At 41.3% G+C, this 16,360-nt stretch overlaps 1 protein-coding gene across 1 annotated transcript in view; it reads right to left on the bottom strand.

Annotated features, from left to right (window-relative positions):
- Window positions 1-16,360, bottom strand: part of CAT (catalase) — a 37,479-nt gene that overhangs the window by 7,465 nt on the left and 13,654 nt on the right. Inside the window, exons 2-8 of the mRNA XM_038764215.1 lie at window positions 12,168-12,339; window positions 9,435-9,545; window positions 6,850-6,980; window positions 6,226-6,330; window positions 4,028-4,153; window positions 1,654-1,845; window positions 1,078-1,230 (exon numbers count right to left, since the gene is read on the bottom strand). Coding sequence (XP_038620143.1) covers window positions 1,078-1,230; window positions 1,654-1,845; window positions 4,028-4,153; window positions 6,226-6,330; window positions 6,850-6,980; window positions 9,435-9,545; window positions 12,168-12,339 — 990 coding nt within the window. The remainder of the gene's footprint in view (window positions 1-1,077; window positions 1,231-1,653; window positions 1,846-4,027; window positions 4,154-6,225; window positions 6,331-6,849; window positions 6,981-9,434; window positions 9,546-12,167; window positions 12,340-16,360) is intronic.

The raw sequence follows: 16,360 nt of genomic DNA, 5'->3' as shown, positions 1-16,360 counted from the left end.
ACTCTAGACTGTAAGCTAATTGGGGGCAGGGAATGTGACTGTTTTTGTTTTACTGTACTCTCTCAAGCACTTATTACAAGTTCTCTGCATACAGTAAGCGCCCAATAAATATGGGTTAATGAATGAATGAGTATGTAGGTCAATATTTGAGCCAAATATGAGCACCCTACACTGGATAGGCTGTGAATTACAATGAAATACGAGAAAGCTCAGACTGTCTGAGAATATATTTAGCTGGGGGTAGATTAAGTAGGTTTGTGCACCCAGGCTGCCTCAGCGTAGTTAACACTGTCTAGGGCCAAAGCCTTTTCTTATGTCAGCTACTGAGAAGTAGGTTCCAATCTCAACTTTGCCACTTGTCTGCTGTGTGACCGTTGGCACATCACTTCTCTACAAAATGAGGATTAAGACTGTTAGTCCCATGTGGGACATGGACTGTATCTACCCCAGCACTTGGTACAGAGTCTGACACATAGTAAGCGGTTAACAAACACCATTTAAAATAATTCTAATAGAAAAAAGCTACTGAATAATGGATCCCTGAGTACTCTACTGAAATGCAGATGGGGAAAACCAAATACGTAGATCTCCACTAGTTTTCAACAAATAAGTAATTTAGAACACATTAAATATGGTGACAAATCATGAAGTTTGATTTAGAGCCCAAATTTCTCACCTCCTTCCATTGATACCAGAAGGTAAATGGGGCACACTTCCTTAGTCATTTAAGTACTTATTTTGGCATTAAGTTTCCTGAGGAATGTTTCCAAACTCTTGCAAAAACAGAGTCAATACCCAAATCCTCAAAGTATTTCCTTGAAGAATTTTCAAGTTCCAGTTCCATGACAAATTGTGTCATTATCAGGTCTAATTGTCAGAAAAATAGTAAGGCTTATACCACACCTACTAATTGTAACACTCAAGAAGCTTAAATTGTGCTCAGGTGCTACATCATTTTTGTTACACACAATTAGCAATATAATTTGAGCTCGTAATTTAATGAGGTAAATCTTTGGTAAATCTGAAGAGTTTCTAACTAGTAGAGAAAAGGTACGTGATCTAAACAACCAGACTTACTTGCAGCATTTTATCAGGGCTTGGTTCAATTCCTGGTGGCATATTGCTTGGGTCAAAGGCCAGTTGTTCCACATCCGCAAAATAATTAATAGGATTCCTGTTTAGGGTCAGTTTACCAACAGGGATAAGAGGATAGTCTTTATGAGGCCAAATCTAAAAAGCAAATCAAGCACACAAAATCACCACCTGGCTCCAAAGAATAAAATCTTATTGCATGAATATGGTGTAATAAATGGTCATTGATTAGAAAAAACAGTCTTCTTTAAATCAGGCTTATTTTAGCCCAGTTTTGAACAGTATGTAGGTGTGTGTACTTATCTATACATATGTGTAGGCAAGTACACACACAAGTAATATTTCACTACATCAACCAAATTCAGTTCTTGTAAGAAATAAAAATCCAAAGCATTTGCAATAGCTCTCAAAATGCTAATGAAGACTCATTACTATTCTGCCAAAATATTATGGTAGCAACATTTAACCTGAGCCTGGCATGTAACTTACTTTTACTCAAGATTTGGGAGTGAAAAGATGAAAACAGCAAGATAAACCCCTTATGTTCCTACTTTGAATTACCTTGGTGAGGTCAAAAGGATTAAATGGAAATTTTTCTGCTTGCTCGAAAGTCATGACCTGAATATAAAAAGTCCAAGATGGGTAATTGCCTGTGTCAATGGCATTATACAGGTCTCGCAGGCCATAATCGGGATCTTCCTGAGACAGCCTTCCTGCCTCTTCAACAGAAAGATTTTTGATACCCTGGTCAGTCTGAAAGAATGACAGAAATATTGGTTAAAATCTGATGACAGAAAATTATCAAACAGGTAAGTGGAATATTGTGAACTCATGTGTACTATCCCTCCATAAACCTGAAAGACGATTATGCTATGCAAAGAAAGAAAGCTTGGAGAACTATTTTCCCCACCAACAAATTCAGTGGCACATAAAAGAGTTTTACTGTACTTAAATCCAACAGCTTCTCTAGTACATATTACAAGTAAGAACAATGCACTCTGAGTTGCCGAATTTATAACCTTCAAATACTTATACTTCTTGCCAAAAATAAGATATTTTAGAGTGTGATGTCTTTGGGGAAAACATTTCTTTTAAACTCTGACATTCTCAGAGATTATTATTTGAACATCATTAGGAATGGCCCATTATGCCATGGGGACTAATGCTAGAACTAGTATTAGTCAGTATTTTCAATATCTTTATCAGTGAGTCAAATGCAGAAATTGGGAGCACATTCATTTAAACCAACAAATGACACTGAATAGAGATGGATGGTTAACTCTTCAGAAAATATGTAAAATGCAAAGTGATCTATATAAATTAGAGAAATGGTCTAAACCCAGGGTGAGGTTAAGCAATCGTATTTACTGAGTGCTTACTGTATACAGAGCACTGTACTAAGTGCTTGGGAGAAGATAATAAAACAGAATAAGGAGACACATTCCTTAGAGGGTAATAATAGTGGTATATGTTAAGGGCTTACTATGTGCCAGGCACTGTACCAAGTGTTGGGGTGGATACAAGCAAATCGGGTTGGACACAGTCCCTCTCCCACATGGGGCTCACAGTCTTAATCCCCCCTTTACACATGAGGTAACTGAGGCACAGAGAAGTGAACTGACTTGTCCAAGGTCTCAAAGCAGACAAGTGGTAGAACCTGGACTAGAACCCATGTCCTCCTGACTCTCAGGGCCATGCTCTATCCACTACACCATGCTATTAAGTGCAAGTAGTATAATTGGGAGGGCATGAGGGGGAGAAATGGGGGGCTGGATAGGAAAGGGTGGCTAGGAACACAGAGCAGAAAAAGGCCTAGGGGATAATAGTGAACTCTGAGGTGAATGAGTCAGCAACACAGTGCTGTTATTTTTAAAAGCCACCACAATTTACGTGTTTACACACCCAGAGGGCATTCAATTCTTGTTGACTAGTTGACACAGGCTGTACAGAAACTGGAGTACCCACAATAGTGGGGGAAAAAAAATGATGAGTAAAAGAATAGAAAAATATTCCAGGAGAAAAGCTAAAAGGATTTGGAGTTTTAAAGCCTGCATAAGAAAAAGATGAGGGATAACAGAGAAGCAGCATGGCCTAGCAGCATGGTGTAATGGATAGAGCACGGGACTGGGAGTCAGGTCATGGGTTCTAATCCCAGCTCTGCCACCTGTCTGCTGTGTGACCTTGGGCGAATCACTTTATTTCTCTGTGCCTCAGTTCCCTCATCTGTAAAATGGGGATTAAGACTGTAAACCCTACATGGGACAAGGACTGTGTCCAACCCGATTTGTCTGTATCCACCCCACCGCTTAGAACAGTGTCTCACACATAGCGCTTAACAAATACCATAATTATTATAGAGCATGGGCCTGGAAGTAAAAAGGACCTGGGTTCTAATTCTGGCTCTGCCATGTCTGCTTGTTTGCCCAAGGTCAAACAACAGGCAAGTGGCAAAGCCAGAATTAGAAACAGAGCCCCTGACACCTAAGCCTATGTTCACTTCACTAAGCCACACTACTGAAGGAAAATTTTGGTTATGTGTAAGAAAGAACTTCTTTGTTCCAGGGGTAATTAGACTACTGGAATAGACTATACCAAGGCAGTTTTCAGAATCCCAAGGCCTGGAAATAATTTTTAATAGAACGTTAACCATCTGCATTGGATATTTAGGTTTTCACCTCTCTGGAGGCAGTGGACAGACAAAACGATCTTACAAGCCAAAAAAGAGGTTCTTTAAAATACTAATTATGTCTAAAGACTTTGACATAATACCAGTAATGTTCAATGACTTTGACATATCTATCCTCATGTTAACCAGTTTGTATTTTGTTACATGAAGACTTATAAAAACAAAAATTAGGAAGAGTTCTTATTCTTATCCTCCTCAGTTGGTTTCCAATCAATGAAAAAATAAGGCATGCTGTCTTGAATAATGTACCTTATAATGAAATTTGCAGTAAACTGCCTCTCCATTAGCGTTAACAAATTTGAAAGTGTGAGATCCATATCCATTCATATGCCGGTGGCCATCTGGAATTCCACGATCACTGAACAAGAAAGAAACCTAAGGGGAACAACAGTTAAATTTGAAGTTCAAAGTCAAATAAACTACCAGACTTCATTCTTAACTCAGTCATTGCTAATCTCTTTAAAAATATGAAATAGTTGATTACCATGAGAAGGAGTTATTTTAAAGACTTGTGCAATATCCTACACAAAGTAGCTCAAGTGAAAGTTAACACAAAAAGACATGCATCCAAACTCTTTATAAAGACAAAATACATTCAATCTTACATGAAGTAGTCTAATCTTTCTGGGAAATCAATTATCCTTAATTAAAAATAGTAAGTTACTTACAAAATGTTTAGTTGTCATATTGCCCTCATAATAAATGCTTAACTTTCATGGTGATGTTTCATCCCCAGCTTTCTCTGACAATTCTCCAAACCTAATTAGTAAGCTGAAGTGACAGAGAGGTAAATTTGTGATGGGTCACTAACCAGCAAAATAGAAATATCCCCATCACTACCACTTGTTGCTTAGGTAAGCCATTAAAGTTTCCAAACCCTACCCTCCAACCTCTACACATCTACCCTCTTTTGAGCTTGTCTTTCCCGAACTCCCCTGCTTTCTCCCCTTCTCCATGATGTTTTGGGTAGTGCAGGGGTGCGGGTTGGCAAGGCCGTTGCACGAAAAGTGGTTCAGACATGACAAAGTGAGTAAAGAAGAAGAAAAAAAAACTATTATTGCAAAAATTGGCAGTAAAAGAGAGACATCCGTTGTCGTCTAGCCAGTGAAAGATAGCAAATAAAGTCCAGCTGATATGGAACTCTTAGTAACTTCAGAGCTCTAAGATTTAGCCCCTAAATGCTAATTCAATAGAATCTTGCTAGACAAGACTAAAGGAATTGGCCCTTCAGTATGATTACAGGGTCTCTCAAGTGAAGATGGGATGAGAATGAGGAAAGTTCAGAGCACAGCCTAACTCTCAGAGATCGGCAATGGACTCACCATGGGCAGGGCAACAGGAGACAGTCTGTTCTCAGACCAGAATGGGGAGAAAAGTCAGGAAGGAATAATAATGGAGGGCAAACCTCCTTGGTCCTACTTAGGGGGATGGGAAGAAAGCAAGGGCCAGGGCTTGTACCAGGTAGGAACAGAGGGAACCAGTGTGGCCCAGGGAAGCAGTGTGGCCGAGTGGAAGCAGTATGGGGCTGGGAGTGAGAAGACCTGGGTTCTAGTCCCAGCTCTGCCACTTGCCTGCTGTGTGACCTGGGGCAAATCACTTAACTTCTATGTATCTGTTTCCTCATCTGCAAAATGGGGATTGAATCCTCCGCCCTCTAATTTAGACAGTGAGCCTCATCTGGGACAGGGACTGTGTCATTCAGTCAGTTGTATCTATTAGGTGCTTACTGTGTGCACAGCACTGAACTAAATGCTTGGGAGAGTACAATACAACAATAAACAGACAAATTCCCTGCCCACACGAGCTTACAGTCTAGAGGAGATACAAATGAGGCACAGAGATGTGAAGTGACTTGCCCAAGAGTTCACAAAGCAGACAAGTGGCAGTGCCAGGATTAGAAGCCTGGTCCTACCAACTCCCAGGCTTGTGCTCTATCCACTAGCCCTCGTTTAACTACCCTGCACTTAGTACAGTGCCTTGCACATAGTACACACTTAACTCACAAGTACTATAAAAACAAAACAAACAAATAAAAACAAAACCCTAAACTGGATGGTGGAGAAAGGAGGAAAGAGAAAGCGGTGGAGACCTGGGAAAACCCTAGTTCCAATGAGGATGCTAGAACAGGAGAAACTAAACAGGAAAACAGAGATAGAAGAGACAGGATCCTAAACTTTTTATGCCTCATTTATTTATTCTCATTCTCGCTCACACACACACACACACACACACAAACTCTCTCTCTCTCTCTCTCTCTCTCTCTCCCCCCCCCCCTGCCCCCACTTCCCATCACCACCCAAACTAGGGAACTTTCAGTCTTCTCTCCTTCTTCCCATCAAGCTATTTGGATGGTGAAAAGTACAATAAAAAAGTCTCACATTGAGCTGCTTCACTCCTTAGTGGAAATAGCGTACAACAAATTAAGGCAAAATGTCTAAATGTCTTGCCTGATGAAGAGACTCGGGGCGGAGACTCCAGAAATCCCACACCATGTCAGGGTCTTTCAGGTGGGTTTGAGGGTTCCTTTTTTGAGTATGAATAAAAGATGGAAACTAAATAGTAATAAAATGGGAAAAAAAGTAATATGGAAAGTAAGGCAAACTGCAACATTACATATGCAAATAAACACTTTCATTATGAGGTGCACTTAATTTTATAACATACATTCAAAACATCAGTTATATTAATTTCAAAATCAGGAAATTTGGACAATCTTTTCCTCTACACAACACTAAACTAAAAGACTAACTGTATAATCTATTTCAGTATGTCAATTCAGGTTTGAAACATGGTGTCCAAAAAAAAAAAAAAACCAGATGGTTTAATAGCTTTTGGAATACTCTCCCTAACCAATGTTCAACCAATTGCCAATTAGCAAAGCAAGTGATCCTGGAATTTTGTTAAGACTGATACCAACTGTTCTTCTTTTGTCTTATTGGTATTTTAAAAAGCAGATACATAAGTATCTTCATAAAGACAAACTGTCTCATAAAAACAGTAATTTAGTCTTGTTAACAGGCCCTGTCTATAACAGCCTCTTCTCAATTACCACCTTAAACTGTTTCACTCACCAACAGTGGATCCCTAATAAAGAATATGGGGGTGTTGTTTCCCGTGAGATCCCAGTTACCATCTTCGGTATAGAATTTTACGGCAAACCCTCGAGGGTCACGAACGGTGTCAGCTGAGCCAGATTCTCCAGCTAAAACATTCAACATAAACGGTGTTTAGATACACAATATCTAACAAGTAGCCCATTAGGCCACAGTCTAGTGAGACGAGCATTCACTCATTCAATCGTATTTATGGAGTGCTTACTGTGTTCAGAGCACCGTACTACGAGCTTGGAAAGTACAATTCGGCAACAGATAGAGACAATCCCTACCCAACAACAGGTTCACAGTCTAGAAGCGGGGAGACAGACAACAAAACAAAACAAGCAGACAGTCATCAATAGCATCAAAATAGACAGAATTATAGATAGATATATATACATACATTAATAAATAGAATAATAAATATGTACAAATATACACAAGTGCTGTGGGTCAGGGAGGGGGGTAGAGCAAAGGGAGGGCGTAGGGGCGATGGAGAGGGGAGGAGGAGCAGAGGAAAAGGAAGTCAGGAGACCCAAGTTCTAGTTTCTATACCGCCACTTGTCTAATGTGGGCCTTTGGGCACATCACTTACACTCCCTATGCTTCAATTTCTTCACCTGTAAAATGGTGTACAATACCCATTCTCTCTCTATCTTCAACTGTAAGCATCATGCAGGACAAGGGCTGTGTCTGGGCTTATCATCTTCTATCTCAGCAGTTAGCACAGTGTTTGCCACAGAGTAAGCACTAAATAATAATGATACTTTTATTAATATAGTACTGTGCCATTCTTCCAAAGAGTGCCAAGCCCTTGTCAAACACCTGGTTGGATTCTCTCCAGTGACTGCCTCAGTACCAGGAGAAATTTCAGAAATTAGATAGATATAGTAACTCTTTGAGAACACTAGCTAGGGTACCATTTTATCCACTGCAATAGCCCTTAGTGGCCTGAAACTTTGCAGCCTAATTTCTAAGAGATTTAGGCACTGGGCAATCAGATTAAAGAGGCAGACACTTTTATTTTTTCCTATTTTGACAGGAGAAACATTTCCATTTCTTAAAAACAAATAAACATAACTCAATATTCCCAATGAATAGGCTAAGACTATTAAGACAATGAAATAGAACAGACTCCAACACTAGTAGGAGGCTATTTGGAAAACACATGTAACAGCAGCTCCTCTGGATGGCCATTCTAAAGATTAGCATGAGCATTCCTTGCTATCTATTTATCCATCATGACCTTCTTTGCCCATGAATATTTTCAGCCTGCATCACTTCCTGCCACAATTTTCATAGTCCTACAATAATCAAAGGGAAAAAGAGTATATTTACTATCAAACTAACACAACTTCTTTTCTTGCCTGTTACCACATTCATTCTATTCTACATACTTTAACAAAAACAATGAATTGGTTTTTGATCATTTTAAAAATAGTATTTTGTAACTGCAATTTCAGGTCAATCATCAAGTTTAAGTAGGCCTTAAAACTCCTTATGAGCATTAGTTGTCAAATATTTTACCAATTACTAAAGCAATTTGTTGACGATGGAAAATATTCAATCAGGAATAAAAGCCTTGGTCCTGAGACTTCAGTTGTGGTACTCATTATTATTATTCTTAGTAATAGCAATAATAATGGCATCATTAAGTGCTTACTATGTGCCAAGCACTAAGGTAAGTATAAGATGATCAGGTTGGACAGTCCCTGTTCCACATGGTGCTCCCAGTTTAGGCAGGAGGGAGAATTTTACAGATTTTTACAACTGACGAAGTGGAGATAAGTGACTTGTCGAAGGTCACCCAGCAGGCAAATTGTAGAGTTAGGATTAGAGCCCAGGCCGTGCTCTTTCCAGTAGGCCACTCTGCTTCTCGACTAAGAAACTACACAGAATAGTTGATGATAATGTTAGTGGCTTGCCCAGCACCATACGCTCTCTTGTCCCTACCAACCATGTTCCCACTGGGACACGGAATGCAATGAACGAGTTGGCAGGATGGGGCGCAGGACACTGGGAGGTGCACATACGATCCTCACGCATGTTAACCAGTTTAATGTTACCATGTTAACCAGAAGAACCAGGACTAGAATTCAGCTCTCCTGATTGTGAGAGCTGTGCTCTTTCACGGGACTAATAGCTGGGCTTAATTAGTAGAGAACGAAGCTGAGAAGACTAAACTACAAAAAGAGAACAAGTAAACTATCAAAAGCCCAAAAGAAACTTGCGCCAAAGGCTAGAAGTAAAACAATAGTGCTAAACATCATTTACTCTGATGCAGAATCAAGATGAACAAGCACCATCTGAGAAATTTTAAAAATTGAAAATATTGTCAATCAAATCAAATTATAACTGAATAAATATTCTGCTGCTCAATACCAGTATACTAAAAAATACAATTTTAGGAAAGTCAGTCTATGCCTACACATTTATAACAGAAACAAACTTATTAGCTACTACTAGAATTTTTTAGTGTGCTACTTACTCTAAGAAGCTTTTTTTAAATGAGATTATACAGCCTCACAAAATGTGATCTAACAAACAATAAAGTACTTTACCAACAGTGGAGAATCTAACAGCAATTGGAGTTCGTTTTCCAATATGCTCAAACACTTTTGCTTTAGTGTATTTGGTAATATCATGAGTGACTTCAAAATATCCAAATGCTCCTGCAAAAGAAACACAAAAACATTACTTTACCACAGAGTACTCAAAGATAAGAATATAATACCAAATTCCAGATGCTTTTAATGATCTTAAAAGGCATAAAAGATTCATTCATTCATTCAATCATATTTATTGAGAGTTTACTGTGTGCACAGCATTGTACTAAGCGCTTGGGAAGTACAAGTTGGCAACATATAGAGACGGTGCCTACCCAACAGTGGGCTCACAGTCTAAAAGGGGGAGACAGAGAACAAAACATATTAACAAAATAAAATAAGTTGAATAAATATGCACAAGTAAAATAGAGTAATAAATATGTACAAACATATATACATATATACAGGTGCTGTGGGGAAGGGAAGGAGGTAAGGCGGGGGGGATGAAAAGGGGGAGGAAGGGGAGAGGAAGGAGGGGACTCAATCTGGGAAGGCCTCCTGGAGGGGATGGGATGGGGAGGAGGAGCCTACAAACGAGACTAAGAATGAACGACCAGAGAGATAGGAGGAGAAGCAAGAGAGGACGGAGTCTGTGAAGCCAAGGTTGGATTGCGTGTTGAGGAGAAGGGGTGGTCCACAGTGTCGAAGGCAGCTGAGAGGTCGAGGATTAGAATAGAGTATGAGCCATTGGATTGGGCAAGCAGGAGGTCACTGGTGACCTTTGAGAGGGCAGTTTCCATGGAATGTAGGGGACAGAAGCCAGATTGGAGGGGGTCGAGGAGAGAGTTGGTGTTGAGGAATTCGAGGCAGCGTGTGTAGACGACTCATTCAAGGAGTTTGGAAAGGAATGGTAGGAGGGAGATGGGGAGATAACTAGAAGGTGAGGTGGGGTCAAGAGAGGGTTTTTTTAGGATGGGAGAGACATGGGCATGTTTGAAGGCAGAGGGAAAGGAGCCAGTGGAGAGTGAGCGGTTGAAGATGGAAGTTAAGGAGGGGAGAAGGGACGGAGCAAGAGATTTCATGAGATGAGAGGGAATGGGGTCAGAAGCACAGGTGGCCGGAGTAGCACTTGAGAGGAGGGAGGAGAGCTCCTCTGAGGATACTGCTGGGAAGGATGGGAGAGTAGCGGAGAGCGTTGAGAGCCGGGGGGTTGGAGAAGTGGGGGGAGTGACTTTGGGGAGGTCAGACCTGATGGATTTAATTTTATTAATGAAGTAGGAGGCCAGATCGTTGGGGGTGAGGGAAGGAGGAGGGGGAGGAACCGGAGGCCTGAGAAGGGAGTTGAATGTACGGAAGAGCTGACGGGGATGATGGGCATGGGTGTCAATAAGGGACGAGAAATAAGTTTTGTCTGGCAGAGGAGAGGGCTGAGTTAATGCAGAAAAGGATAAACTTGAAGTGAACGAGGTTGGCATGGTGTTTAGACGTTCGCCAGCAGCATTCAGCAGCTCGAGCATAAGAGCGAAGGAGGCGGACAGTGGCAGTGATCCAAGGGCTGTGGGTTAAAGGTACGAGAGCAGCAAAGGGAAAGGGGAGCGAGTGAGTGTAGCTGAGTAGAAAGGGTAGAGTTGAGAGCAGTAATCTGATCATCAAGATTGGGTAGAGAGGAAAGGGAGGCGAGGTGGGGTGTGAGGCGCTCAGAAAGATGGATGGGGTCAAGAGAGCGGAGATCTCTGTGAGGGAGTAATATGGATTTACAGGGGAAAGGAGTGTGAGTGAGGAGGCAGATGAGAAGATTATGATCAGAGAGAGGGATTTCAGTTGGTAAGGGTGGAGAAAGTGCAGCGGTAGGAGATGATGAGGACGAGGGTGTGACCAAGTTGGTGAGTGGGCGAGGTGGGGTGGAGCAAGAGGTTGGCAGTGTCCAGGAGAGATAGAAGGCGGGTGGCAGAGGAGTCACCAGGGATATCCACGTGGATGATGAAGTCTCCAAGGATCAGAGTGGGCATGGAAAAGGATAGTCAGTCCTTCCAGAATGCATGTTCCCAATACACATTTTGGATAGAATATACTGGCAAAATTCAGGAACTCTCTCCCAACTACCTGTGTCTAAATGCAGCACAGTATCAAAATGAAAAGATGTGTGTATATGTGCAACTTGGGACGCAGGGTATATACCATAAAGCAAATTTTCCTTAATTTGGGGTTCTGCACTGCCATATGTAAGGAGACCTGAGCAACTGGGGAAGATAGGTGACCAGAATGGAACGATTTTACAATTAGGGGATATGATGAAGAGATTAGTATATTTGCATATCATATATTGCCAAAAAAACACTCCTGAGAGCTTCTAGAGTTTCATCTTGGGTGTAGAAAGGAAAAGGGAGTCAGGGATTTGGGCGGAGATGAGGATTGGGAGTCTCCAATTGAGGTCTTTTCCACCCTGGTTGGAAAGTCTTGTCAGAGACCTGGGATAAGTAAGTGGAGGAGACTAACTCAAAATGCTGCTGGTAGGCAATCATCTCTGTGACCCCCACAGAGTGGACATGGATGCCACTAAGAAATAAACACACGGAACATTAAGCCTTTCCTCATTTTACCCTCAAATACATCCAGCTCTGTTGAAACCAGGTCTGAGTTTTTCCACCGAAACACTGCCCGACCTAGTATAATGATTCTGAAGGAGGCCATGAAAAAAAGCTGTAGAAAGATTTGCCATTCATTGTCCTTAAGCCACACAAAACCCACCTGCCCCCTTTGCGTGAACAACTCTCTCGGGAATTCTCTCTCGGTCAAAGTGAGCCATTTCATCAGTGAAAACCACATCCTGAACAAGCAGAGGCCCCCGCTGCCCTGCCGTCAGAGCATTCAGTTTATCTCCTACTGGAACCCCAGCTCCTGTGGTGATCTCATCAGGTGTCTAAAAGTTGGGGGAAGAAAAAAAATTATGGAATCACTTAAAATTCACAGAGGACAAACAATAGTCTTAAAAACACACACCAAAAAATCTCTTCTAAAGCTACAGTTGCTTCTTTAATCTGGACAAATAGCATCATTTAGGGAACACTTAACACCCAAAAGAAATAGATAAAATATCAGATAACTTGGAGGTTGGTTATCATACTGACAAAAGAAAATGCATCACCTCAAATTGCGCAAGACTAGATTAAACTCATTATGGGCAGGGAATGTGCCTGCTAATTCTGTTATATGGCATTCTCCCAAGAGTTTAGTACAGTGCTCTGCAAATAGTATGTGCTCAATAAATACCATTGATTGCCTGCAGAACCCAAACTGTATTATACACACCAATTCAAGTGGCATTACACCATGGATTTTGTCTTTTTTAAATGTAACTAACCCCTCTACCCTCCCCCCACTCTCTCTCTCTCTCTCAAACTAAAGAGCAAACTATGCTCACTCTTGGACTTCGGTATCATAACACGCAGCAAGCAGCTTAAGATGTGTACCTGAGGTGTTCAGAGAAATGGTAGCATAAAGATATCAACTTGTACTTCCCAAGCGCTTAGTACAGTGCTCTGCACACAGTAAGCGCTCAATAAATATGATTGAATTAATGAATGAATATCACACAGTCACCCCAAGATACATATATATGTATATATGTTTGTACATATTTATTACTCTATTTATTTATTTATTTTATTTGTACATATCTATTCTATTTATTTTATTTTGTTAGTATGTTTGGTTTTGTTCTCTGTCTCCCCCTTTTAGACTGTGAGCCCACTGTTGGGTAGGGACTGTCTCTATATGTTGCCAATTTGTACTTCCCAAGCGCTTAGTACAGTGCTCTGCACATAGTAAGCGCTCAGTAAATACGATTGATGATGATGACATACAACGTCGGGAATGCAGCCAACATTGCTATAAATTTTACCCTGGGTCGCAGCCATCCTCAGGTTACAAGCTGCATATTGCTTGCTTCTAGACTGTGAGCCCACTGTTGGGTAAGGACCGTCTCTATATGTTGCCACCTTGTACTTCCCAAGCGCTTAGTACAGTGCTCTACACACAGTAGGCACTCAATAAATATGATTGATTGATTGACTGATTGATGCTTTAAACCATCCACATAAAAGCCTGGCCAACTGATAATAATAATACATACATAAAACTAAAAGTAAATGTGAGAAACAAAACTAGGATGGTTTCTCAGTTTCTCATTATAAAATAGCAATAATTCCTGCCTCATGTTTGACTCAGAGGTATGCAACAAAGATTTTATATATTGTCTGTAAAACAAAACAGACTCCCTAGAGAAACACTAAAATTAGATTTACCAATACAGGAATTACTATTCTGTGCTGATAATAAATTACCATTCATTCATTCATTCGTATTTACTGAGTGCTCACTGTGTGCAGAGCACTGTACTAAGCGCTTGGGAAGTACAAGTTGGCAACATATAGAGACAGTCCCTACCCAACAACAGGCTCACAGTCTAGAAGGGGGAGACAGACAACAAAACAAAATATATTGACAAAATAGAATAAATAGAATAGTAAATCAATCAATCAATTGTATTTATTGAGCGCTTACTGTGTGCAGAGCACTGTATAGAGACAGTCCCTACCCAACAGTGGGCTCACAGTCTAAAAGTCTAAGTAAAAAAAGTCTAAAAGTCACAGTCGAAAGTAAATATGTACAAGTAAAACAGAGTAATAAATCTGTACAAACATATATACAGGTGCTGTGGGGAGGGGAACGAGGTAGGGCGGGGGGATGGGGAGGGGGAGAGGAAGGAGGGGGCTCAGTCTGGTATTAAGCATAGTACTTTCATTCGGTAGGAGCTCAGTAAAGGCCATTATTACTACACTGTTTCGAAGCAAAGACGCTTCCCCAAGGCTGGAAACCGTGGATGGTCCTTCCATCCATCTAGGTCTCCCTGTGTCACAGGACATTGGCTAACAATAACTGTGGCATTTGTTAAGCACTTACTATGTGCCAGGCACTGTACTAAGCGCTGGGGTGGGTGCAAGCCAGTAAGGTTAGATGCAGTCCCTGTCCCACATGGGGCTCATCGTCTAAATTCCCATTTTACAGATGAGGTAACTGAGGCCCTGAGAAGTGGAGTGACTTGCCCAAGGTCACGCATCAACCAAGTGGCAGAGCTGGGATTAGAATGATCTTCTAACTCTCAGGCCCAGGCTCTACCCACTACACCACGCTGCTTCTCTATGAGAGATGGTAGGTGTTCATTCCAGGGTTTTGAACATCTCCGCTTGGTTTCTGTGCACTGACTCTTGAACAGGGTGAGAATTCATGTCTCATCAGGCAAGCCTCTAGCCTGGGCCACACAGCCCACCCTCAGCAGTCATGTACATAATCAATTTTTTTATATATATATTAGTGTGTCTCCCACTCTAGACTTTAAGCTCGATGTGGGCAGAGAGGTTGTCTACCAACTCGGTTATATCGTACTCTCCCAAGTGCTTAGTACAGTGCTCTGCACACAGAAGGTGCTCAATAAATATAATTGACTGACTGAAGAACTTTTATGCACAATGTGTGTGACACCCTGGTAGTGATAAACATACATTTTCTGAACCGCATGTAGCATGGAACTATTAAAATATTAATAGGAAAGGAAGTTTCTCCCCCCCCGCCCCCCCGCAGCTTCCAAGCTGGAGAGAAGACTCAAAACTTTATGATGAATATCTGCAGTATCTAGTGACTTGCCCAAGGTCACACAGCAGACAAGTGGCAGAGTTGGGATTAGAACCCAGGTCCTATGATTCCCAGACCCTTGCTCTTTCCACTATGCCATGCTGCTTCTCACAACAGCTTCAATATACATTTTGATATAATGTGAGGCAGATGGCTGCTAGGGCCACACTGACATGTAGAGAATGATTCTCTAGCCAACTGACCATCTCATTTAAACCAAATATGAACCTCACTGAAGTGGAAAATACAGGAACCAGAACAGGCAAAGGGTTCTGATCCTTAGCTCAAGGGTACATCAGTGTACCTTCACAGGTTTAATTCCTTAATGTAGCAATACTGTTTTCAATTAGGTGTTTGAAAATATTCTCTAAGATAAATTCAGTCATTTGAAATACAAACTGAAATACTCTTCAAGAAGTTATGGATACTGAGTTAAACAAAAATCAAGGTCACGGTCCTCAAATAAGACTGACCCTTCCAAAAGAACTCTTCAAATTTATTCCACCTTGCATCAAGCAAATTCACTGTCTGCGGGTGCATACTTTGGAAGCACAGAGGTCTAAGCCTTTCATTAGCCCCTTCTCACCCAACAGTTCCCTCTTAGCCATTTTGTTTCTAGGCCTGTTTGATTGTCTCCTAACCACCTTGTTTAAGTGAACAAGAGTAACTCCAGTGACTAGAGTCCCTAGGAGTGGTAGAATACCAAGGGATGGAACGCGATGGTCCTTTAGGCCTGGACTCCATTTTGTCTGGCCCAGCCTCCTTCACTCAAAGTGGGCACATCATATATTCTCCTCTCCTTTGTTCATCCTCTCTAGGTGTCTGTCCTATCAGAAAGTTTGGTTTGTTAAGGTCTTCAGACAGGAAGAGGCCAGGTCAGGATTCCTAACCAGTCTATCAATAGTGTTTGCCCTCCAGATCCTTAAAATGGAGAGAACCAGGCAGGGCCTAATAATTACCCCAAGTAGAATTTATAGCTGCTTGCATTAAGGTATATGCAATGATTTGCACTCTTTGATCACGTGCGAAGCTAGGATGCTGTACCATCTGTATATACAGAAACTCTTTATTGCCTGGAGTTGAGCTGACCTTGACTACCAGAGGAAACTCTGCCCATCAACCACCGCTCCCTACTAGTGCTAGAAGCACTAGTAGTAATAAACTAGTCTCTGACATACCGTTTTGAACACAACACTGAATTCGCAAAGTTTTCTTCTACAATAATTTGGTGCAGTGACTCGACAATGCTC

The sequence above is a fragment of the Tachyglossus aculeatus genome, chromosome 22, assembly GCF_015852505.1.
Source record: "Tachyglossus aculeatus isolate mTacAcu1 chromosome 22, mTacAcu1.pri, whole genome shotgun sequence".
Lineage (NCBI taxonomy): Eukaryota > Metazoa > Chordata > Mammalia > Monotremata > Tachyglossidae > Tachyglossus > Tachyglossus aculeatus.
This window is presented reverse-complemented; position numbering and strand designations above follow the sequence as displayed.